Source organism: Carassius auratus, chromosome 8 (genome assembly GCF_003368295.1).
Source record: "Carassius auratus strain Wakin chromosome 8, ASM336829v1, whole genome shotgun sequence".
Taxonomy (NCBI): Eukaryota; Metazoa; Chordata; class Actinopteri; order Cypriniformes; family Cyprinidae; genus Carassius; species Carassius auratus.
Genome location: NC_039250.1, coordinates 29,648,721 through 29,674,481, shown reverse-complemented (window position 1 = coordinate 29,674,481; position 25,761 = coordinate 29,648,721). Strand labels below are relative to the sequence as shown.

At 35.4% G+C, this 25,761-nt stretch overlaps 2 protein-coding genes and 1 pseudogene across 3 annotated transcripts; 2 read left to right on the top strand and 1 right to left on the bottom strand.

Moving 5' to 3' along the window:
- Positions 1-2,814: 2,814 nt before the first annotated feature.
- On the top strand, positions 2,815-4,009 carry LOC113106857 (nuclear receptor subfamily 2 group C member 2-like; annotated as a pseudogene).
- A 3,139-nt stretch (positions 4,010-7,148) lies between these two features.
- On the top strand, positions 7,149-18,828 carry LOC113107878 (rabenosyn-5-like). Of its 2 annotated transcripts, none has more exons than XM_026270690.1 (12): positions 7,149-7,295; positions 8,116-8,333; positions 9,781-9,912; positions 10,079-10,179; positions 10,861-10,906; positions 10,993-11,154; positions 12,902-13,155; positions 13,591-13,661; positions 13,779-13,865; positions 13,959-14,061; positions 14,173-14,277; positions 16,646-18,828. In XM_026270690.1, exons 2-12 carry the CDS (start codon positions 8,171-8,173, stop codon positions 17,630-17,632), a joined length of 2,211 nt encoding a protein of 736 aa, XP_026126475.1. In that variant the 5' UTR covers positions 7,149-7,295; positions 8,116-8,170; the 3' UTR covers positions 17,633-18,828. The 2 variants fall into 2 exon arrangements, with proteins under 2 accessions (XP_026126475.1, XP_026126473.1); XM_026270688.1 differs by having other exon boundaries at positions 8,077-8,333.
- Positions 18,829-18,911: 83 nt separating this feature from the next.
- On the bottom strand, positions 18,912-21,087 carry LOC113107879 (28S ribosomal protein S25, mitochondrial). Its single transcript, XM_026270691.1, has 4 exons — positions 20,851-21,087; positions 20,454-20,560; positions 20,290-20,377; positions 18,912-19,292 (listed from the first exon to the last, which is right to left on the bottom strand). Exons 1-4 carry the CDS (start codon positions 20,982-20,984, stop codon positions 19,100-19,102), a joined length of 522 nt encoding a protein of 173 aa, XP_026126476.1. The 5' UTR covers positions 20,985-21,087; the 3' UTR covers positions 18,912-19,099.
- Positions 21,088-25,761: the final 4,674 nt, after the last annotated feature.

The following is a 25,761-nucleotide window of genomic DNA, read 5'->3' as shown; positions in this document are numbered from 1 at the left end:
CCATACAGTAGTGGTCAGACGTGATGCCTGGAGAGGATATTTCCTAATATTTGCTTTTAATGACCCCACAAGATCAAAATATATTGGGAAGAAAAAAAAAACTCTAACTTGGTTAAGGTGTTAAACTGATAAACTTATTTGTCAAAAAAGCAAACCACAGTTTATCGTGGAATATGAGTTTTATATTACTATGCAAAAAAAAAAAACTTTTTGTTGGTTCACCCTAGTTTTTGATAACTGCAGTCATGTAATTTTTACCCCTCTATTTTAATGAAAGAGTGTTAGTGAGACATATTAAAAATTATTGTCAATTATTTAAATCTTACAACATTAATACCAACATTGGCACACTTCTGAGGAAAAAAAAAAGACTAACTCAATATCTGTGTTTTAAGATTGTTTGATTAAGTGTATAAAATAAAATAAAAAAAAAAGGTGTGGTACAGATATGGTTAAATAATGGCTTTAGGTCTGTCAGCCTCATAAAGGCCATCAGCCTTTATAAAACTCATCCATACAAGAATTACATGCAAGGATCATTTAATGGGCCACATCCGTGTTTATTATTTGATTAAGGCACATTTGGCTCATTTCTGGGTTGACTTTCTAATTTGGGCCATGTTTCACCTTTTGTTTGGGCCATATTTGCTCCAGGCTGTCAATTCATTCAGCATATATATATACATATACTGTTTCCTCACGAAAGCTGTATATTCAACATACTAAAGCCTATCCTTTACACTATTTCTGGTGTAAAAAATAAATAAAATAGAGATATTAATTATAGTAGTCAAAAAAAAATGATAACTTTTTTTTTATGTTGTAATTTTTAATGAAATACAAATGAAAAAAATAAAAATAAAAAAAACCTTTGACTTCAGCTTTTTGCAACCAACCCTTACCTATACTACTGGATGTTTGCAGGATTAATTACCATTGAATACAAATAGATGCCACATCAGACCAAACACGTAAAAGTTAACAAACCTGGTACATAAACACAATACTTTCCTTTGTATAAAAGGGATCAAAACCACTTTTACCTTCAGTATTTTTTCTTTGAGAACACACTGAATGCTTAGCACTGCATCTGATCTCAACCATGTGGTTTAATTCTAAAGTGCATAGTGGATGCAAACCAACAGTGATACAACAAGATACTTCATCAGGACCACTGACATGCTAAATTGCTAAACAATCCTTTCATGTAGAGAAATGTGTAAATCATACACAGCCTTATACACAGAGGTTTTTTCATGTTAGAATAGAAAAGGGTCCTGTCCAATCTGTTGATATACAATTACAAGCACACAATTCCCTAGAATATCATTATCTGCTGTGTACTCATGGATAAAGATGGATGTAACGATTCACTCGTCACGATTCAATTTACTAATATATATATATATATATATATATATATATATATATATATATATATATATATATATATATATATATATATATACTAATATAGCACTTTCATATCATTGCTCTTTTGTTTGTTTTGATTGCTTCTTTTGTCCTTATTGTAAATCGTTCGGATAAAAGCATCTGCTAAATTAGTACTTGCAAACGGGTTCACGAACTATGACCTTTCACTGTAAAACAATAACAAATAATGTGGAATAAAAATAAATAAATAAAAAAATAAACCTGCGCCCGTCCGTATCACAGGTGAGCAGCTTTTAATTTCTGTTGTGGGAAGATTTACCCTCCAATGTTCATACATTTTAATGGATTATTTTGAGCTGTCGCCTGACTCGACCTGAATATTACTTTCATGTGAAATCACGAATGTGTTCTATGTCGAATATTTTAACAAGTGTTTAACAAAGGCTTCCTATTTTGTTCTTCCCTTTCATGACAATGCGCCAAGATCTCCATTTTGTTCATATTATGAACATAAAAAGAACATAACTTCCTGGATCGCTCCGCTCAGAGGCGTGTTCACTGAAGTGGGCGTGTTATTAACGTCACTGCCAACCAATCAGCGAGTCGTTAAATGATGACGAACAGCAATGCAAGCCAATCAGTGCTAGTCTGTACAGCTTCATCCAATTTGTACTACACCCATAAAGTGAATTTTTTTATGGATTTGTTGATTACATAAATGCTAATAAAGCAAGTACTTTATCTATTAGTGGATCAAAGATGAAAAATGGGGTTTGAGCATTAAAACAATAAGTGTTATACAGCTTTGAATTGTTGTTGTTATTTTTTGCGCTACAAAGTAATATAAATTTTTATTTTTTTCTGATTTTGTTTGTTAATAAAGTTAATTTGGCAGTCTGTGCTTTCTCTTTTCTTTCAGGGCAATTAGAATGATGTGAAATCATGCGGCATGCATTTACTGTAATGATGCCCCACAAAACTTTCAAGAAATTAAAAAGTACTGCTCCTGTTGTGGTTGAAATGGTAAATGTTGCCATGCAGTTACAATCGACACAAAGATGCATTGTCATAGAGACTGAATTTCAATCTCTATTTCAGTGTTTTCAAATTAACACAAATATGGCACAGTGCCATCATAATAAATAATGGCTTTATGGATAGTTTACTGGTAAGGCACCAGAAAGGAACCTTCAAACTGCTTAATTTATGGATTTCATTATAAAGATTATGTAAAATAATAATAAACATTATTATTATTTTTTTTAATGAAAACGTACCAAAAAAAATTTTATATTGGAAGCATTGTTCTAACAAGTTACCTTGTTAATAAGTTGATGTAACTGATGTAAACGTTGTCGTAAGTCTTTAATGAACTAAAAACTCTCAGTAGACAAACTATGTGAACGCAATAAACTAGTGATGGAGCACATATGGAAGCTGCAGGAGTTCTGCAACAGCATTGCAAAGAGTTGCTGCAGACTGACGGATCCGAATATGCTTACTTAAAAGCCACTGTCCTGTTCAGTCCACAACCATTCAGCTCCTTAGAGAAGGCCAAATGTTGCATCTGACTTAGTGATTGTAAAAGGTTGTTGTATGACAGATGTAAACTCCATCCACTCCATCATCCAGGTTTGAGCCCCTGTAGCCAAATTGAAAATTTCCAGGAAAAAGCGCAGAGAGAACTCCAGGACTATGTGCAGAAGACTTATCCCGATGATACCTACAGGTCTGTTCCATAGTGAAGTAATACTCTAGGTGAAATGCATCATGGTCTCCATCAACAGCATTTGTGGAATGCTGTCAGTTAACACAAACATTTTTACACAACAGTTTTAAGGGAAAACATCTTTGCAGTGTCCTTCTGGTAGGAAATTAGACTGCAAACGTCAAGTGTCTAAGCATTTATGGCCATAAAAACTTTCAGGTCCTGTCCCATCCAAGGAAGTACTGTTGAGATGTATGTGAATGTTAACTAAATAACATTTTGCCTAGATTTCTTGACCTCCTTGGACACAAGTGACCTTAAACCAGAAGTTTTTTTTTTTTTTTTGTTTTTTTGGTTGCTGACAACATGCCTTATTTGCTGTTCACAAAACTGTGGCCATATTTCATTTAGGTGTTGATTTGTCTTTTCATTAATTGGTCGTTGATGTTGCAGGTTGGCCCGAATCCTGTGTTTACCAGCGGTGGATGAGTTCCAGTATAACTGAAGAGCTGTTTTTTACTAACCTCATTGGAAATATTCAGATCGACAGTATCATCCCATATATCCTTAAAATGGAGACTGCAGACTACAACAGACAAATCACAGGCCACTCTGTGTGATCGCGTTCTCACTGTCATCTCATTTTGACCTCGAGACTAAATTTATGTCCCATCATCCCTTCCCCTCACGGTGACTCAAATACATCACATTATATTGAACCAACCAACAAGCTCTATGTCAAGAGGAGCTGCAACAGTGAAACCCTTTCTGTATGTGACCATTACCCTAGAAATATTGTGTTGTAGTTTACAGTGATGCATTATGGGACTAGTTACAAATACAGGAAATTTGCCTTGAAAATAAAACGAAGGCCTGTCTTTTTTTAAACCTTAATTAAAAACACTTGAGCACTTCATCATGATTCCAATGGGGTTTTTTTTTACACTAATGAGGATCTCTACAACAGTGGTCTTTTCCAGTGGAAGGTGTAATTCTTGGGTGAGTGTAAACCTTAACATCAAGGCAGTTTGCTTCTTAATCACTAATCATTGATTTTTCTCATTGATAGAGCAGTTATTGAGTAGAAAGCAAATTTTCTATGTCCCAAAGATTATGTAGTTTGTACTGTCACTTCTGCCGTCATGACAATCAACGAGAGGTACTCAATATCATGTTTTCCCTTCAAACTCATGGATTTATTTCATTGAGTCTAACTCTATAGTTCATACAAATGTAAATAATCTGATTTGAATGATTGTTTCAAAAATCATCTCTTATTAAATTATATATAGGAAGCATTTGATCTGTATCTTTATAGCATTTAAATGCTGCTGCAATGTATGAAAGGTGTCATATTCAGATGTAATATATCCACAATTGTGATGGTTTAATGCACTTCGATTACTAATTTGCTTTTTATTTGCAGATTTGTGCAAACATCGTCATAGTTTCTAAGGGAGTTTCTAATTTTGTTGTCATTTTAAAAACTACAAAATGTGTAATTGTGTCCTAATTGTAAGAAAAGTATTGACCCCTCAACCCGTCCACCCCCAAAATTTATATGGTTTTAACACCGGCAGCCAGTTATTTTTAAACAAAATTGTGTACGTATTTAAAAATGCCTAATGTTTTTGATTTCAGTCTATCAGTGACTAATTTATAGGTGTTGTGATGCCATGCTGTAATTTTTAATTATGTTTTCATCTGTCTGTGAAACAAGAAAGCTGTGCATGAACTACCTTATGAATTTTATTAAATTTAATACACACAGAGTGGCCTGTGATTTTAATGTTTATTTTCAATATTGTGGCATGATTTATTTTTTTTATATATATCCATGTGAAATATATATATATATATATATTTCACATGGATATATATAAAAAAAAAAAATCATGCCACAATATTGAAAATAAACATTAAAATCACAGGCCACTGCATTTTGTGATAGAATAAATATTGTCATTATCATAATAAAAAATTCAGTGGAGTGTGGGTGTCACCCGGTGGCTATTTTTGTTACAGCACCTACACAAAATCTCACAGGAACCTCAACAAATGTGTCATCAATTTTACATTTGGAAGGAATTATTTAGACCTATGGCTTTAATTTTATACCAATTTTAATTTTATTTTTTAAGTTTTAAACAAAAGGTTGTTAAAGCTAAGATACCCCATATGCCCTATTAACTTTGCAAAAGTGCAATTAAGGTAATTGGACACAACTTAGTAAAAAAAGAGAGAGAGGAAAAAAGAAACACAAAAATGAAGTACAACAATGCTACTTTGCTTATAGACAGCAACAACACTACCAAGTTCAAGGCCCAGAAACTTAGTATCATTAGACATCATTAAAATAGTCCATGTGACATCAGTGGTTCAATTGTAATTTTATAAGGCTGCAAAGAATACTTTTTGTGTGCAAAGAAAAATCATATTTTTATTCAGCAGTTTCTTCTCTTGTGTGTTCATCAAAGTACCACAGTGCTGATGCCAGAAAACAGTATGTTACAAAAGAATTAATTCAGAATTCACAGTACTCATAAAGGTACCCAGATGACCTGCTACATACAGTGAGATTTTGTAGTCTAAATATGATGGACACCATGAGGCTACGAGAGGATGCTAGTACTAGCTAACGTGACAATAGCAGCATGGCCAGTGCGGTACATCCAGATTATGTTCAGGCTACACACTTATACTATTTTTAATGTTCGTGAAGTAATTACTTGTTCAAGATAAGTACCTACTCAAGAGAGTATGCAATTTAGGATGAGGCTATAGATAAGTGACTACACTTTCAGTTTATCTCAGGTGTTTCCCATTTATCTGGATCATCTTTGAGATGTTTTTGCAGTTTGTTTAGAGTCTGCCTCTGGCAAATTCAGTTTAGCTTAAATGTCCAGAAACAAGACAGGACACACCAAATTAAATAGCTTACACCAGAACCAGTTATTCAAGGTATTCAAGATTACTAGAAATATCCAGGTAGATTCACTGCAGCCTTACATGACCGGTATTTATGTCTAAACAGTGGAGAAAGAAAACGCACATGTACCACTATATTGGATCCGTGCATTTGGTCTGATAACTTCTTTTAGACCCATGACATTTTTTTTAACAATAACAAGTTTAACAATATCTAAAAAATAATTTGTTAATTGTGTTATTTATTTTAATTTATTTTAATTTAAGTTTTTATCTAGGCCTATAATTTGATTTTATTAGTTTACTGTTTGTTTGTTCGTTTGTCCTAATGTACCCCTGTGGTTGTATTTGTAATTAATTTTGACTCATTTGAGTTTACACTCTCTAACATAGACATTTCATGTGTTTTGCTTTTGTATTTATATCTAGACATTATAAAATCACTATTATAATGATTAAAAGACAACAATAAAATTATAATAAATAAATAAAATGTTGTTGTTGTTTTGTACCGATGGTGGTTTGGATCTACATCACACAAAATTATTATTTTTGGCAGTAGTTTGCATCCTGACTACAACCGAATGCCCGTTCACAAACATAATGTGAATTTTTATTTTTTGAGTGACAGAGATCTTAAGAAATAGACTGATATTATGGTTAATCACTTTGCAACAAGATTATTTGTCCATTGAGTTCATGACTTTCAGTGAAAGAATTGATATCTAAGCTTACCAATCTCTGTTTGTTCACTTAATTTTAATGCATTGTTTTTTCCTTTGTCTTTTTCTATTCTAGTCTCCTTTTCCCTCCTCTATTCATTATGTTTGTGTTTGTGACAATAAAGGGTAACATGGTTAAAAAGCTGGTTGGTTGATCTTTTCTGGTTTAAGCTGTAAGAATGGTTTTAGCTGGTCTCCCAGCCTGGCCAGCTGAAGAAGTGGTCAAAACACCTTTAAAACCAGCCAAAAAAAAAAAAAAAAATAGCTATACGTTTTCTTTTCATTTGTGTTGTGCAAATACACTTTTGATTTTTCATAACATTTTATTAATTAAAATGTTCAGATATGTGGGACTTTTATTTTGACACGATGATGTGATGTGTGCGTCAGCCCAGTGTTCCTGTGATCACGCCTAGCAGCAAACCGAGTCACACGATCGTCTGATTGATCAGCGCTTCATCTTCATTTAAAGCGCGTTTATTCTCCATATTTCTAAGCAATCGCTTTTAAGAGGCTTTTAAGAGCTTGTCGCTGAGGAAAAGGTAGATAAACGTATTCCTTTCTCATTTCAGTGTGATTTAGATTAGGCCTGCCGACAAACTAACAGACAGACAATGCTTGTTTACAATAGAGGACAGACTGCACAGTTGCGTCTTTGATCAATCCTTTCAGGATAAGGCACAATAATATATATATATATATGTATGTATGTTCCATTTGTACAAATACATATATAAACAAAAACTTACACGTTTGTCCCTTTTGATTATTGCTAAATTATACATAGCATATACTCATGTCCATTGTTAGTTAATGGCAATTTATAACAAGAGTAATAATATAGATCATATGCTACTTTACTGTATTATTAAAAATGAATTGGACCAATGATGATTGCTATATTAATATTAATGCACATCTGACTGTACATTCTTATTTTAGGGTTGTTGGTTATATTATGATTATTTTAACAAATAGTTTTGCTTCGTACGTGAAGTTTAACAGCATCAGGTCAAAGAGGGTAAATTTAATCATTCAGCTGAACTGTGCAAGTCCATAAAATGATTAATAATCAAGCCTTATCTAAGGGGAAGTGAGTAGTTAAGATCTAGAAATTAATTTTAACGAAATATTTAATATGCAGGCAAATGTGCCTGTTTTTATAAAAGTGTCCCCTTTTATGGAAATATCCAAATCTTTTAAAATGAATGATATAACAGGGTATATTTATATTTTAAAATGATAAAGATGTGTTTTATTTTAAAGAAGTTGCATGATTGGTTATGTAATATTAATATAATTTTGCATGTATGATTGTTTGAGTGATGGAGAGGATCTGGCATGGCTGGTGCTGTCACACAGGTGCCTCATAAACCGAGAAGCATTGGATCCAGCCGCTCACATCCAAACCCACCTTATGGCCTCCATCTACCTGCCCTCATTAGAGGACTCGGCTGAGGTGAAGGAGGGCTTCCTGTGTCCTCTCTGTTTGAAGGACCTCCAGTCGTTCTACCAGCTACAAGGCCACTATGAAGAGGAACACTCTGGTGACAACCGGCACGTTGGTGGTCAGCTGAAAAGTAAGCTGGAATAGTCTTAAGATTGATTCCCATTTCTCACAGAGGAACAAACAAAAATAGTGTCTCCTTTAGTCACAGTGCTAATCGTATTACAAGCTGTGTTCGATTTGATCATAAGTGCCATACGAAGTGGACGTCAGAGTTTACTTTGCCATCTTAAGCGAGATTCCAGTCCAAAAGGAGTGTATATGTTCAGTTTATCCACCAGTCATTGTGCCAGAGATTATCTTATTTATCTACATACATTTTATTGCTATCGTATCGCCCAGCCCTAGATATGGGATGATTTAATAAAAACAAAAACAAAAAAAAAACAGGACAAATAATTTCATATTGTTATCCTTTCTAAGGATTTCCTTCATAGTTAAGTCATGCTTATTTGAAAGAATGCATATCCACCTTCATTTTAAGGTGCTGTATGTAGTGGCTGAACTAGGTATTGCAGTCCAAATTCAAAATATTGGAGAGGAATGATCGCACTTGATGATGAATGAAATGAAATATGCTGTGTTTTCCACAACTGGCAACCCAGGGTGCTGAAATACAATTGAGTAAACTGACAGTGGACGGGTTTCACAAACCAAAACAGAGGCCGACATTCTGGCTCGGAACAAGCATTTTCAAAGGAGAATAACTGACTGTAGCATTGTTTTTCAGATAAACAAGTAAACTTAGCATGTTTCTTAAATATCTGCAAACATATTATGGTATTTTTATGCTTTAGAAGAGTCAAAATCTTACATACAGAGCCTTTAATGTAAGAGTGAGCACTGCCATTTGTAACTTGAATGTGCAAGACTTCCAGTGCCATTCTCTTCCAGCTATTTTAGCTGTGTGACCATGCAGACTGGTGTTTGTGATCTTATTATTTTAATTTATCTTAATCTTAAACACACAGGTCTGTAGTGCAATTAGTTTTATGGTTTAATGTACTTTATACTTCTAGTTACTTACCTGTAGTGGCTAACAAAGCAGACGTCTTACTTCGCTTACTTCGGAGTTGCAAAACAAGGAGGATAGTAGAGTTCCTCTGTTATTTTCTCCAAGCACCAAATTCTGTCATCAATACTAAAGAAAGCCCATGTGGTCCCACTGCTGATGGTAGTATTTTGACACACTGGGTTGTCAGTTGGCAAGAGAATGGAAGCCAGTATAAACTGGACCAGAGATACCTGATTCCACCTAACCTAAAAACCTCAGCATCAATCTTACATGGTTTATGACCTGAGGTATAGTAAATGAGAAAATACTATAAGCTTGTTGGTTTATATACAGAGAAAGATTGAGGACCTAAACCAATGCAGTAGGTAATGTATTTAGGCAGCATACACTGATTCTTCTAGAGCACCATGTCAGTTTCACCCTGTGTCACCCTAGATCTCTAGTAAGCAGAGGAGCTGACAGAGACAGGTTCAGTTGTTAAGCAGTTTTCACATTGTTTTCTCAGGCCTGGTGCAAAAGGCAAAGAAAGCCACAGACAAGCTGTTGAAGCGTGATGGAGATGATCGGACGGACAGCAGCTATGAATCATTTTATTATGGAGGAGTGGACCCCTACATGTGGGAGCCGCAGGAGCTCGGTAAGATTCTCACTACCACAGACAGATTAAAAAAAGAATTAAGACGAGAAAGATTGTTTTTAAATAAAAGTATGTAAGATGCAAAGCAAGGCAAGCTGGTCCTGTCTCACTGAGTGCTAACAAAAGTCATCATTGTCAGACTCTAATAAGTCTTCTGTTAAAACAGGAGCCACCCGCAGTCACTTGGATTTTTTCAAGAAGCAGAGAGCTGCAAGAATTGACCATTACGTGATTGAAGTCAACAAACGCATTATTCGACTGGAAAAGGTGATTATTTGTCTATTGTGCTCTAAGCAAGTATGTGAAAACAGACATGAATGCTTTGCCATGCATCCTGCGAGTGCATGGATTTGTTGTACAGTACATGCTTAATGTCTGTGGCTGTAACAAACCTCAGTACTCAAAGAAACTTTAAGTTATTATTTATGAAATATTCAAAATATCATGTTATTATTCAGGAAGCTAGCAAACTTGCTATGTCAGTAGTTGACCTGAAAGACAAACCCAACTTTTCAGTTTATACTTCTGTAAAGCTTGATCGTGCCAAATAAATATTCGGTCAATATTTATACCAGTGGACGATCTATGAATTTTGATGGAATGTGTTGAATATTTTAATTATTGTTGGTTGTACTGGAATGAATTGATTGTTCACACCTGGGAATAATTGTCTATTTATACCTCTCCTTGCCTTGCACAAATGATACCTTGACAAAGGCGTTGTGCCAAAACTTTGGTAAATAAAATCACCTGCAAGTGAGTGTGCAATCTTATGCCTTCTAATCCAACACATTTTGGAACATGAACTTGCATTGCTAGAAATGTCTAGTTTCACATACGTAAGCAGATTTTAATAATCTGATTAATTTAGACGATGGATTAAATTTAGAATAGAACTGTCCATTTGATTAAATTGTTTCACATTGCTACCTGGCTTTTCATTGACAGCTAACATCATTTGACAGAACCAACATGGATGCAGCGCAAATAAGATGTATGTGTACAAAATATCACACATCTGCTTGGTACCATTTAAAGAATGACTTAAAATGTGATTACTACACTACTTTGTTTTCTCAGCACTTGAGAAGTCCGTGGTATCGTGGGTGAACGATCAAGATGTGCCATTTTGCCCTGATTGTGGGGGCAAATTCAACATCCGCAACCGGCGCCACCATTGCAGACTCTGTGGGTCCATTATGTGCAGAAAATGCACAGAGTTTATTCCTCTGCCACTAGCATGTGAGTTACACATGTATGAATATGTTAGATTAAATGGAAAATACTGTACATTAATATTTCAGTGAATCCGGTGAGTAAAGTGACATATCTGACGCAGTAACTTCAAGGAGTTGGAGGGGATAGGGATTTAGCGTTAAATTTTTCTCTTCGTTTTGTAAAATGTTATAATTAAAATTAAATGTTAGTCGTACCACCAAGTCTTTAAAGCCATATTGGCCTAGAAAATCACAACTTTTCATTTTCCATCGGTCTTAGTACATCTTGTAACCACAGAAGATTCAAGAGATGCTAACAGTCTAATCAGATTCAATGATCTATGCTAAGCTAAGTTAAAATTGCTACCGCCAACCCCAGAGATCGGTTGAATTGATTAAAAAATGGTAAAACACAACTGTTTAACTCTAGGGGAGTTGGAAAATGAGCCAATAAAAAAAAAAAAAAAACAACTGGAGTGTTCATTTAAGATGCCTTAGGGTAGGCAATTTCAGAGGGGCTAGCAATAGAAAGCTAGCTTTGAAAACATAATATTCCACCCTCTCTGCAAATCACTCTCCAAATCCACACCTCCTCCAAAATGCACGCTGGCAGACCTAAGGCTAACCAGCGATACGATGAGACACGCTCATTCACATGACACATAATGTTACAGTAACACCTTCGTTCTCGCTCGGTCTGCAGAAGTATAATGAAACTATATGATTGGATGAACATTTTATGGTCCTACACCTTCCACAGACATTATAAATACATTTAGACCACTTAAATTAGTGATTGCTATCTGGATGTGAAGAGACTTTTAACCAGCGTAACAAAACCAATAGTTTTTGAACCATTAAACCATATCACTTACCCGGCTTTTTCACCCTTCAACAAATTAAGGATTTGAATTGGAACAGTCATGGCATTAAATACTGCATGTATGAAGTCCGGCTAATACAGGCCCTGTCCCAAATGGCACACTTCATTTGCACTTTCATTCTTGAGGACTTACAACGACTGATGTGTGTGCATGTCCTTAAAGTCCATGAGACCATTCATAATTTTAGCATTCAGAAGGGTGCTCGCGAGAGTCCCCTTTGTGGCCAGGATGGGCCCTTGATGTGCGCTTCTGCGGAGTCCTCAAGCCTTCGAGCTAGGGTTAAGGCTAGAAGGCATACAGCAAAAACTACTGGGCATGTGCACATCATTATAGCGTAATTTCTCTCTCACTGTACAGCAATAATTACTATTTTTGCATCATTGTAAGGGGTAGGTTTAGGTTTGGGGTAGGTGTAGACGTTAATAAAACACAATTTAATAGGTAGAAAATTGTATTTATTGTTCACTTCCATTTTTTTTTTGCTGTATCTCTTCTAGCCACAACCATAAGCTATGCAGCCAACTTCTACCTGGCAGTCAAAGCAGCATTACGTCACAAAAGTGAAGACTCTGAGGTTGCCATTTGGGACAGTTCCTTATCGTGTGCTCCATAGACATTTAGATTTAGAGAAAATTTTTGTATCTTGTGGACCTTTTAATTTATCCCTTAGATTTTCTTAAAGTGGTCTCTAAAAATGTATTCTTATAAAGCTTGCAGAAACCCTGACAATATGCTACTCTAATTAATCAAAAAATATCACAGATGTCTTGAGGGAAAGTAGTGTTTTTATTTATTTTTGGGATTGAAAAAAGTAGATGTATTACCTACATGTTGGTCATCTTGAGCAGGTAGGTCAGATTTTCAGATTGTACTATAATGTGTTTTCAGATAAATTGACCAGTGGAACAAGGGAGGCCCTGTGGGCTCCGGGGCAGAGTGGGTCTCCTGGATCTGCAGGACCAGTGATGCAGCAGATGTCTCGCCGCGGCTCCATTAACAGCATCTCATCTGTCACCTCTGTGTTGGAGGAGAAAGACGACGACCGAGTACGCTGTTGCCATCATTGCATGGATGCACTTCTCCGGTATCAGCACAAACTGGAGGAGAAAGACCACGTGCCTGATATCGTCAAACTCTATGAGGTACAATAGTATTTTATATATATATATAAAAACATGGCTCTCTTTTTGCCTTCACTCAAAGACAGAAAGCGAAATAAATGACCAGTTAGAATTGACATGCTACATGTGCTTAATGGTATTCTTTTTTTCATGTCAAAATGAGTTTTGATGGGATTATTATGTATTATTTTAGCCACTTTGTGTAAAACAACAGTAGACAGAGCTCCTCTATCACTGTCCACGTAGCAAACGCAGAGATGTGTAGATTTTTTACATTGTGTAATTGTGTAATTAAACACTGAATGACTAGAATGTCTCATGCGGCCAGTTTAAAAACAAAGGCTTAATAATTGGACCATGATGATTGCTGCTTGCAGCTATATATTTTTGTAATGGTAGCTCTTAATATACATGGCATAGTCTTTAGTCATAGTATTGATTGTTTTTGCTTTGCAGAGGTTAAGGACATGTATGGAGAAAGTTGAAGCTAAGGCTCCAGAGTACACACACATGGCACAGTCTCTCAAGTAAGCACTACAGATGCAATTCAATACGAACAATACATTTGTTAACTTCTTTAATGATATTCTAATGCCACATCCCAGACATTGGCAGATTCTTAAAGTTTCCTCTGTATTGTGTAGTGCTGGGGAGACGACCTGTAGTCTGGAGAGTGCTGCTGCACTAAGGATGGAGATACAGAAGTACTATGAGCTCATTGATCTTCTGAGGTAGGCAACAGACTAAAGACATACTGTGATGTGACGGACCTATCTAAATCAGGATTCACAGAATGCATTTCCATGGGGGGGTTTGGGCACTAGTAAGAAGATACTCGCACTCGGACTAAAAGACGAGGTCCAGCCTCACCCCAAAGCCCTGCAGCTGCAAAGGATGGTGCGCTACACAGCTACACTTTTTATACAGGTGAAAGGTTTATTAACATATTCTTCAAATCTGCAAAAGGTTTACAAACTTGTGGGTAAAGCAGTGGAAATGTGAAAGCTCAAATTCTCCATTCAACACGTACACCCGTAGGAGAAACTGTTGGGACTGACGTCGCTCCCCACCAAGGAGAAGTATGAGGAGCTTAAAGAGAAGAGAAGAGAGGAGCAGGAGAAAAGAGCGCAGCAGGAGAGACAGGTGACCAAACGGCAATGTGATCACAATCGGTTTCTCATATCAATCCTTTTCTTTTTGCTAATCAGTATAAATAAGACTTTAAGTGAATCAGTGGTGATTTTAATGACTCCATTCAAAAAATGTTGAGCTTAAATCGTATTTCACACGCTACACATGTGAGTATTCTTCCTTGTTTCTCAGTTCTAGGGCTTGAATTTCCTTAAACCAAATTTTCGTAATCGTAGATTAAATCGGGAGAGCAGACCACAAATGCTCAGTATATGTTGTCTTTTTTCATATAGTTACAGTGGAATAGAAAGGAAAAATGAAAATAATCAGGAGGAAATTACTTTAATATACATTATACATATATAATATACATTTAATATATATTTCTCAGTTTTGGTGGTGTGGTCCAGGGTTTTCCAAAGTAAAATTCAAGCGCTTTCAAGGTGCATTTTCAGGATTTTCCAGCACTTTACAACTGTGGTAAATGACATGTTTACATAGCTTACTTACTCGACTTCTTCACTTTAAATCAGATGATACTGTGCTTTTAAAAACAACTTCTATAAATTATACAATTTTAAAAATGAAAGCATTTACAGGGTTATCTTCAGTAGTTTTCAAATAAAATGTAAGACTTTTTAAGACCTGCACAAATAAAATGAATACTGTATGAGCAGGGTAGGGTCAGTGTCTATTGTGACAATAATAATAAGTTGTACCATGAAATGACTGCAATAAAAAAAAAAAGATTTGCATTTCAAAAACAAGTTTTTCATGAATAAAGTTTTATATAGTGATAAACCTCACATTTCAGTTTTTAAACATTTTTTAAGAAAAGGGATTTGTCAAAAGTAGCTATGTTATTTTTAATTAAAAACAAACCCACACATTAAAGTATAAATTATCTTAAAAGAAAACACACACATCTTTGTTATTCATTTGGATTATTGAAGGCATATTAGAAACAGGAAGTTACAATGCCCGGTATCGCCTGCACATAAAGCAGCACTGCACTCATTAATACTCCACTTTTCTGAGGACAGGCAGTTTCCTTCAGAGATACTTTCACACCCACGCCGCAATGAAATCATACCCTAATGAAGTTTAATCTTGAAGTTTAAGTCAAATAATGATTCTTGTCTTTCCATCGTCAAGTTTTAAGACATTTTGAAATTATAATCAAGTCTTATTATATAATTATAAATAATATATTTTTTTTTTTGCATTTAATTTTATGTACTTAAAATTGAAGTGACAACAACAATTTATGTCGATTACATTTTTGTGTGGTGGAAATGACACGACATATTCATGACTATCTTCACATCGGTTATTTTAGTTGCATGAAATTTTTTTATATATAATTTGGGACTTAAACATGCAGAAAACAAGCAACAAATGTTCTTCCTCACTTAAATGGACTAGCATGAGCTCACTGAATCTCGCTGTGACTTTCTAAATGGCAAAATAAATATCTGGTTTACAACGTTTCTGCACTGTTGTTAATGATGACAGTATTCAGTGCAGTACCAGGGAGCAAACGAACTCAACACAACGGTAGCATTTTACGGATTCTTCCTCACTGGTGACTAATATGTGCTCAACACTGTGTGTAATTTGTTATAATGCTCAAGCTGGGTGGGAAAATTTACATAATTTTTTTTTTATTCATTATGACCAAATCTACACATAATGAACTGCAATAAACACTTTTCATTTTCAAATTTCACTTTAATCACAACAGTCTTAAAAGAATGAGAAAACTGAGCAGAGGCTTTTTTTTTTTTTTACTTTTATGGCTCAGAAGTGCAGACACTTCCTGACTACTCAAGTACTAAGTTATCGTTTTAAGCATAATTTGTATTGGTCCTTTTCAAGCTATCGCCGACTGAAGTGGAACCTCCCGGCATGTATTTATCGTCCGCTTTGCTCCATCATGGATGCACGTCAATAAAGACCAGCAGATCACATGTGCAGACTGATGCTACTACATTTTCATGCACTTTATCAAAAATCCAAGCATTTTTCAAACACTACATTAAAATTCAAGCATCCATTACTCCCTGTAGGTTCCTGTAAGATGATCCGATGAACATATTTAATTAATTGCACCTGATGATCAGTCCTGACATTGATTAACTTGATTAATCAAATCAGTGCATTTATTCTTTCAAGAATCAGTTCGGTGAATCCGTGAGTCTGACTGATTCATCAGAGTAGTCTAGATATGAATTTCTAAATAAATAAATCATGTTTTCACTATAATGCTTATGCAAAAAAAAAAAAAAAGCTGTGAAATAGCTGAATTTCTGGAATAGCTAGTCTGATGCAATTCATTATTTAGCATATTGTAACACTTGACTTCTCTTACGTAACTTAGGCTGGCCTGGAGGCACAAAAACGGCATTTGGAAAGTGAAAATAACCTCGGTGCACGCGAGGATGTTCCAGGTCCACGCATGAGGAAAGCCGGTGGCTGGCTGCCACAATCAGACACTCTACATACTCGCTCTGAGCTGGACGACCCTCTCCTGCAGCAGATCAAAAACATAGAGTCGTTCATACGGCAGGCGCGCTCCGCAAACCGCACCGATGAAGTGGCCATGCTGGAGGAGAACCTGCGGCAGCTGCAGGACGAGTTTGACGCCCAGCAGACCAGTCGAGCCATCCAGCTTTCACAGAGGTTGGCTGAGGAGACCGACATGCAGCAGAGACAATTTGATCATCTGCATCAGAGAGAGCTTGAGAACAGAACCCAATCAAAACTGTCCTCCTTGGATTTTAGAGACCGAGAAAATGTTTGGAAAAGAGAAGAGGCGGAAGGTGACTTGGGAGAACATCTGATTGAGAGCCCTGGGTCTTCATCACATCTATTAGGAAACTCTCCTCCCTTAGACAGGCAAAGAGATAAACATACACCGACTCCACCTAACAGAAACCCCTTTGACGAGGAGCATTTCTCTCCTGCTGAGGAAGAACCCATTAACTCTCAGACAGTCAATGGAAAGAAAGAGTACAACCCGTTCGAAGAAGAAACCGATGAAACGGATGATCCAGATACAGCTAAAGTGAAGTCACCTAGAAATCCTTTTGAAGATGATGATTATGAAGATGGAGGTAACCCTTTCAAAGAGGTTTCCAATGAGATTCCAGCTGCCTCAACCAATCCATTTGATGAAGAGGATGATGAGGATGGCTCAGCAGTCGATGACGGGATTGAGGAAGAGCTACTTCTACAACAGATCGATAACATCCGGGCATATATCTTTGACGCCAAGCTAAGTGGACGTTCTGACGAAGTGGAGCTTTTGTCTGAGAATCTAAAGGAGCTGCAGAAAACACTACAAGAGCAGAAAAGAAAAAAGTAGTGTCCGTCACAAGTTTTCAGTTACAGATTAACAGTGTAAGATACTGATGCACTAGACAAAAATATACAACTAATTTCAAAACACGTTTCTGTGCAAGAATGCATAGTAGTAGGAACAGATCAGATCTTGATTAGAACAACTTCATTTCTGGAAAAATGTGTTAATCATCAAAGAAAGAAAGAAAAAAACTAAGTCTTAGCATTGGGTAATATTCAAGTATTTTATGTGAACAAAATCTCAATATGTAGTCTCAAGTCATATAAATGGGTAGAAATAGCTGGTTAAGATTTTCTGTTCAACAAAGTCAGTATTTCATGCACATTTTGCTTTAGAATTTTAAGAAAATCTAAGTTTATGTATTGAAGTCTAGCATGAACGCACACCTGCAGCTTTGAACTTTATTATTATTATATTGATCTAACAGATAACCAGAACTTCACTAAATAGAAACCCTCATTTCTTTTTTCATCCTTGAAACATCAAAGGAATATTTCACTCAAGCATATTTCAATTTACCCGTCTTTCCTATATATATACACATATATATATTTTATTTTTATTTTATTTTTTTGGAACACGATAAGGCTACTTATAAGGTTTCAACTGTTTTGTCCATACAATTGAAGTTGATGCTGTCAAAAACAAATCTCTCACCATTATTAATTCTTGTGTGAATCTGATTACTATTGCAGATTTCCCTAATCAATGTCAAATCTCTGTAATTTAGTCTGTATATATTTGCATTGTTTTATACCATTGGCACTTAAATGATTTAGCAATTATACAAACACATCCAATGCTATGGAAACCAGTGTTGAAGTAACAAACGTATGCATATGGTCATAACTGCCTGCTGCTCCTCTAAATAGCTGTGTTAAAACAGTACCATCTGTGTGTTAAATCTGAATTTAGCTTGCATGTTTCATTAATGCGTACCCACTTCAATAAGACATGAGCACAACTGATGAGTTCAGTTTGAACTCGAGGCTTTTCATGGACACAGTGAGAACTGACAGCTACACTGTGGCTCAATGTAATGCTTTTTGTAATTGTATTTATGTTTCGTCATCAGATAATCATATTGTGACTAACAACCCATCCATTAACTTCTGGATAATGTTGCGTGTTTACACCAAGAAATATCAGGTATCAAATGTAACACTAATAATTAATAAAATTCTGTGAAAATCCTGTGATTCTGTTTTATTCGCTGAATGAAAATGTGTTGAAGTTTCTTTAGTTATTAGTTTTGTAAAATTCACTCAAGAATAAAATCAAATGTTTTTTGAATTTTTTATTATTATTTAATTGAATTCATTTCACAGGTTTATAAAACAAGTCTGCTAAGTGAAAGTCACAAACATCAAATCATGTGCATCTCATCCACCAGAAAAAAAAAGTTTAAGGACCTTTAAGTTGTATTTTTTTTAAGCGTCCAATGTGATTTCACACTGTCTCAAACAGCATCTACTCATCAGAGGCTGCCGCCACTTTAGCCCTGTATTTGCCAGTCATCTCTTTGGGAAGCGGGACAAAACCAGGATGAGGAACTTGGCCCTCCACTTCACTGATACACTCCCGCAGGAAATACTTCTTGGGCCCAAAGTTAGCAGGGTTAGACAACTCCATTTTAGCCAGAGCTTCAGCTTCCAGAACTTTACTGTGGGTCGGAGGAGACATACGAGGGTAAGCAGCAAAGTAGGGACACAAGGGACACGCATTCAAATGATAATACTGCTACTGGCACTGGTTACACATTAAAATGATTTCTGTTTAAGCCCCAGATTTGCCTTCTAAACATTTTACAGTGTACTTATGCTCAGGCTAGTACTTGATCGATGTGTGCACTATCCAACTATCGACAGGAAGATACATATACAGTCTAACCAATGAGATTAGATTACTTTACTTGATCAGTTTACTTGAAAATTAAAAAGTAAATTTCCCAAAAAAAAAAAAAAAAACACCCAGGCAGCACTTAAATGCGAAAATGCAGCTGTTTCAGATAACTTACTACTATTTTTACATTATAGTGTTTTACATTTTTTTATACAGAGCTCCATCACAGTGAAATAACAAATATAGATTTTTAATCAAAGTAATACATTTCTTCTTCTTTTTTTATTAGGTGTCTGATACTGTTTGCACAGCACAGCCTTTAGGACACATTTGGAGCGATTATATGAACTTGGTCAGCATGGTCTGTGGCAGACCTTTCTTTGTGTCAGGGCAACAATTTATAAATTAAAAGTTAATATTTAATTACAAACTAGACAATTTTGTATTTTTTGCTCCATTTTGCTAACAGAAATCAAAAAGCCATGTTTGTGCATCTCCGCAGTGTTTTTTCCTGATTGAACTTTCAATTTTGAATGAATCGGATGAGTCGATGATTCTGAACCATTCATAAGCTTCGTAGGGCTTCTTCAAATACCCACATTTGCACTTGACCACTTGTCCAAAATGGGGATAATTTTGATTTATTTTTTAACTTTAAATCACATAAAAAGCTTCTCAATGATATAGTAGCCCTAGAAAATGACACGAGCAATGCCAAGGTCATGGCTTCGAATCCTGCGAAAGTGTCAACTGAATAAATCTATACCTTGAACACAATAAGTTGCTTTGGATAAATGCACGAATGTAAATGTACTTACTCTGACTTGCCAAGGATCGTTTTCACATGGTTCGTAATTTCTTTGTGGTCTTTTCCTTCTACATCCACCAACACTTGTTCTCCATCATCTGAACATAGCAGTAATATATAAAGATACCACAGCCGGGACATTGAAAATAATAATAATAATAAAAAACAACTTACCGAGGTAAAATCGGAGAAAGGGTGAGGGTGTCATGTTTTTGAACATCATTATTTGAACCCAGGGATTTTTGTACTGGATTTGAGGGATATTGAAGAACACAAACTTCCTGTCGAACAATACATTAACATCATGATACTCAAACACGGCTGACTTTGTATTTATAGACAATTCTTGTCCCTTTTTTCTCCAATAAACTTCTTGATTACATGTAATGAATGTTGTTCTTTCCACGTTTTATCTGATTCTAACTAATATAATTTATTGCAGATATTAAAACACAAACGGTATTTTTGTCTGTGGTGGCGTGACGACATTCTTTAAAAAAAAAAATAATAATAATAATAATATGACCAGCCTCTGCTTGCAGTCATCTATTGATGATCGTGTATTCCTGACCTTGCTCCTTCACTCAGATCTCCATGTGTGTTATAATTGACAGTCATAATCTTCACAGCTTTTTTAAACACGACTTCTCCTTTCTGTAGATACTCCAGTGTCCTCCGTATAGGGAACCTTCCCTTCATCGGCATGATTAAACTATAAATTTGTACAATTTATGTCACTAACTGATCCACAGACTGATCCTAACACATCCGCTCATGCTGCTCCTGCTTCGCGTTTATTGACAACGTCTGCTTAATCCAAACACACTGTCCAGCGCCACCTAGAGGACTGGAGAAGAACACTCAAGCGGATAGGTAGGGGATAAATTATTAAATACGTAATGATTTAAAGTACAAAAATAATAATAATAATAATAAAACATAAATAGGGCATGAAATACCTTATTTATTCATGTTAAATAATAATTATAATAATAAATAAAAAAATGCAAATTGACAGTGAGAGTCATTTTCAGATTTCTCCAAAAATTAGTTCATGATTCTCATTCAGCAAAAAAAATATTTACCAGTACCTAATAATAAATTAATTAATAAATCTATGGTAAAATTAAGATACGATTTGATTCAGGAGTATCAATTGGTACTATGATTTTATGTGCCTATTTTACTTTTTTTTTTTTTTTTTTTTTTTTTTGACTCACATTTGCAAATTCTTAAATTTGCACATTCTGTTTCCCAACTGGAACATTCACAAAAATATAAAAATTAAAAACAATTATTTACAAGTTCATGTATTTAAAAATTTTTCATGAGATCAGTAATTTGCAGGGGAATTTTAAATTGGTGGGGGGTCAGTCTAAATCACAGGGGTCATTTCTAAGAGTCTTTTCTTTAGATAACAACATTCGAATCAATAGCAGAAAATAAATGCAATAGCACAAATACACAAAAAAAAAAAATGTGCATTTCAGGTTTTCCAGGTTGTTAAGTTGATTTGATACTAGATATTCATTTAACATTCATAAAATTGTGACTAACAAAAACCATTCAAGGATTCTGACATATGTATAGAATAAAAACATAGAATATAATAATGTGAATTAGACAGAAACAGTATTATTTATTTAAAGTTCCTGCAATATATTCATACATCCCTGAATCACAACAAGCTTGGATTTAAGAACCTTTTGTGTATTTTTAATGAATTTTTTAAATATTCAAACTGAATATTTCCCAAAAGCATCATTGGCTAACTATGGTCATTAGTTTCACTGAATTCTATTGGTAATGACGGACCTTGTGAAAATATTTGCTTTTGGGAAACAATAACAGAGAAATCTCTGTTTGTCTTGTGACAAATAAAATTTTATTAATGCAAGTGTTACTTAGATTACATTATATGAAAGCTAAACTCAACAGAATTAACACTTCAGTTCAGTTTCCCTTTATGTGACAGATATAAGAGTTCAGGAGGGACTTACGCTGACATGTTTTGGTTTTACCCTAAGGTATCTGGATGTTGGATAAACATATATCAGTGAATTAAATAATTATAATAATTAATAATAATAATAAAACAGGCTTTTGTGTCTAATCAACAGGGTTAAGAAAAATAAAATTGCATAAATAATATTTCAATTGTGTAAATTATATACATATTAATCATAGTGCTGTCAAACAATTAATTGTGATTAATCACATCAAAACGTTTTTTTTTACATAATATGTGTTTGTACGGTGTATATATATATATATATATATATATATATATATATATATATATATATACATCCATGTATTTATTTCAGAAAAAAATACGTTGTTTATATATTAAATATATTTATATAAATTAAATAAATGTAGGGCATCCAGTGCATTCATACAGCACATTCAGGCTAACAAATTTTACCTAACATGTGTTCCATGGGAATTGAACCCCATCTGTGTGTGTGTGTGTGTGTGTGTAAATATATGTAAATATTTTCAAAATATATAGTGTATGTGTGAGTATATATATATATATATATATATATATATATATATATATATATATAAAATATACACAATTACGGTAATAGCATGTAAAAACACAGAGCAGAGGAAAAGCATTCTTTGGTTGTGATTTATTAAGCGAGTTTCTCTGTCAATGATGATATGAATGAATGAATGATTGAATAAATAAATAAATAATGGTCTAATAACAAGAAAATTAATAGAACTGAGGGACCAGTTTCAATTCAGATTGAAAATCCTCTAAGCCAGGGTGTCCTAGTCAGTGTCAGGACTGTTTGATGTAGCATTGCAAAATGAAAGTACTCCAAAATCTTACACATGACCAGTTATTAAACTTTTCAATATATTTTTACAGCTCCTTTCTCATTAGCTCTGCTAAGAACAGATCGATTTTGGCATGTCTAATTAATATTCATGATCCTCTCTTCTGATTGGTCTGTTGTTTTCTGAGTGACGCATGGCCTGGCCAACCACAGGCAATTAGGGTCATGTCTGCTGTAGCCTGTAGCTGTGGCTTAGTGATGATACTCACAAAGTTAAATAGAGATCGGCCATGACAAGAGACAACCAACCACCTCCTCAAACACGCTTACAATAGGATGTTTCAGAATGGTAATTAATGTTTTGTTTTCATTCACCGAGTGTGGTAAGCTACCTAACTATTGCTTTCCTACTGATACAGTAAATTGACATTAGCATCACATTAGCGTTGCTTAACCATTTACAAACTATAATTTCAGATTATGCTGGCTCCATAATGTAACATATAATGTGTGAAAGGTTTATTTCCTGGTGGCGGATTTGAGATTTAATTCACAATCTCTTTCAAAAAATAAATAAATAAATAAAAATTCCCCCCACTGTAATAATTCAAATGGTTTGGCCAAAACATCATAGTGTTTCATTCACCATTTCTTTCAGATTAATTTACAGAAAAGCTGAGTAACACAGAGTTAAAGGGGGGGGGGGGGATGGGGTGAAATGCTATTTCATGCATACTGAGTTTTTTATACTGTTAAAGAGTTGGATTCCCATGCTAAACATGGACAAAGTTTCAAAAATTAAGTTGTACGTTTTTGAATCCTTCCGGTTTGTCACAAGTTTCAGAAAGTTTTTTTCGAGTATGGGTCTGTATGACGTTAGATGGAGCGGAATTTCCTTATATGGGTCCTAAGGCACTTCTGCCGGAAGAGCGCGCTCCCGTATAGCAGAGCACTGAGAGCACAACAGACTTCACTGATCAGAGCGAGAGCGACGCGAAATGTCACAAAAGAAGTGTGTTTTGGTTGCCAGGGCAAGACAACCCTGCACAGATTACCAAAAAAAAAAAAAACATTAAGGGACCAGTGGACGGAGTTTATTTTTAAAGAGCATCGACGGAGCTGTGCAAGTGTTTTTGTTTGTTCCCTGCATTTCGAAGATGCTTGTTTTACAAACAAGGCCCAGTTTGACACCGGATTTGTGTATCGTTTATTTCTTAAGGATGATGCAATCCCAACGAAAAAGGGTCACGATCGTGTGTTGGAACCGCAGGCGGTGAGTAAAACTGCTAAAAATATCTCTGTGTTGTTAACTTAGCTATCGGCGCGTAAGCACATCAAGTAATCCTTGTACACCTTTAAAGAAAAAAAAAGACGACATAAAGTGGAACTTAGTCATTTTCCAAAACGGATAAGTGTAAAGGAGGCCAGCGAGTAGTGCTGTGGAGGTAAACCTCACTCCCCGATCTCCCATGCCTGAGACCCGGGTTCGAGCCCCGCTCGGAGCGAGTGTGAGGAGCGTCAGAAAGGACCCAGGAGAGAGGGGTTAGATAAGCAAATATATACAGTTTCAATACATACCACATAGAGACGTCCTGTTGTAGTCGTTGCTGCTGTTGCTCTCGTTCAGTTTCAGCCTCGGGATCTGATTCTGGATCATAAATAAACGGCTGAATCTGACTGTAAGCTATGGTTTGTTTTGGATGATGTTTTTTTTTTCCTCACGGTAATGTAACAACTTCCAACCGCTCTCAACGCAAAAGCTTACTGGCGCTCGTGATTCTTTAGCTCCGCCCACACGTCACGCCTCCAGTGGCTCGTGTTTTTCCGGAAAAAATCGGCACAGACTACTTTTCTCTTATAAATATAATAAAACTAGAGACTTTTTTGAGATATGAAGGATGCAGTACTACTCTATAGGTACTCAAGATTAACATGAGATTGAGTGAAAATGAGCATTTCATGACTTTTTGCACTGTAACAGTTCAAATGAAAACACCGCAGTTTAAAAATAAACTATGGAACTATTGAATTGTGTTCTGCTAATATATTAAAGAACAGTCTTTAGTTTAGAAACAATAAAAACCGTAGCAGAAAGAGAGGAATAAAGTGGAAAAAAAAGAAGGCAGACCTCAACTAAAACAGCTGGATTCTTCTTCTTTCTGTGGTGACTGGCAAACCATCTAACAAAATCATCTAAGACATTTTGCTCTCCTCACCTCAATGCTTAAGACTCCAAGATTACCGAGTCTGTCATCAGTCATGGTAGTGCGTAAATGTTTTTTTATGAGCTTAAGTGCAGAGAAGCTGTGCTCACAACTTGCACTGCTGACTGGTAAGGCCACAGCTATGCAGCACAAATGAAAAAGCTGATAAAACACTTCTTTGAATGGCTCAAGGAAGATGGTAAACTCTAGGAGACTAGACAATTAAATTCCAGTCTGGAATTACCTTTCCAACACCCTCCTCACTTGATGCAGTTCATGTTTTATGTCATCAGTATCACATTCATAAATCCTAGCAATGCTAAAAATGGTCTCTTCATCCAGAAAGTTTCTGCTTTTAGGGTTCAGTGCTTTTACACCTTGCCTTATACTGCAGTTTGACTTCCCCACTCAGACAGTCCAGAATGGGGAAGAATATACCCTTTCTGAACAGTTCCATATCTCCTTCCTTACACCTCCGCTGTC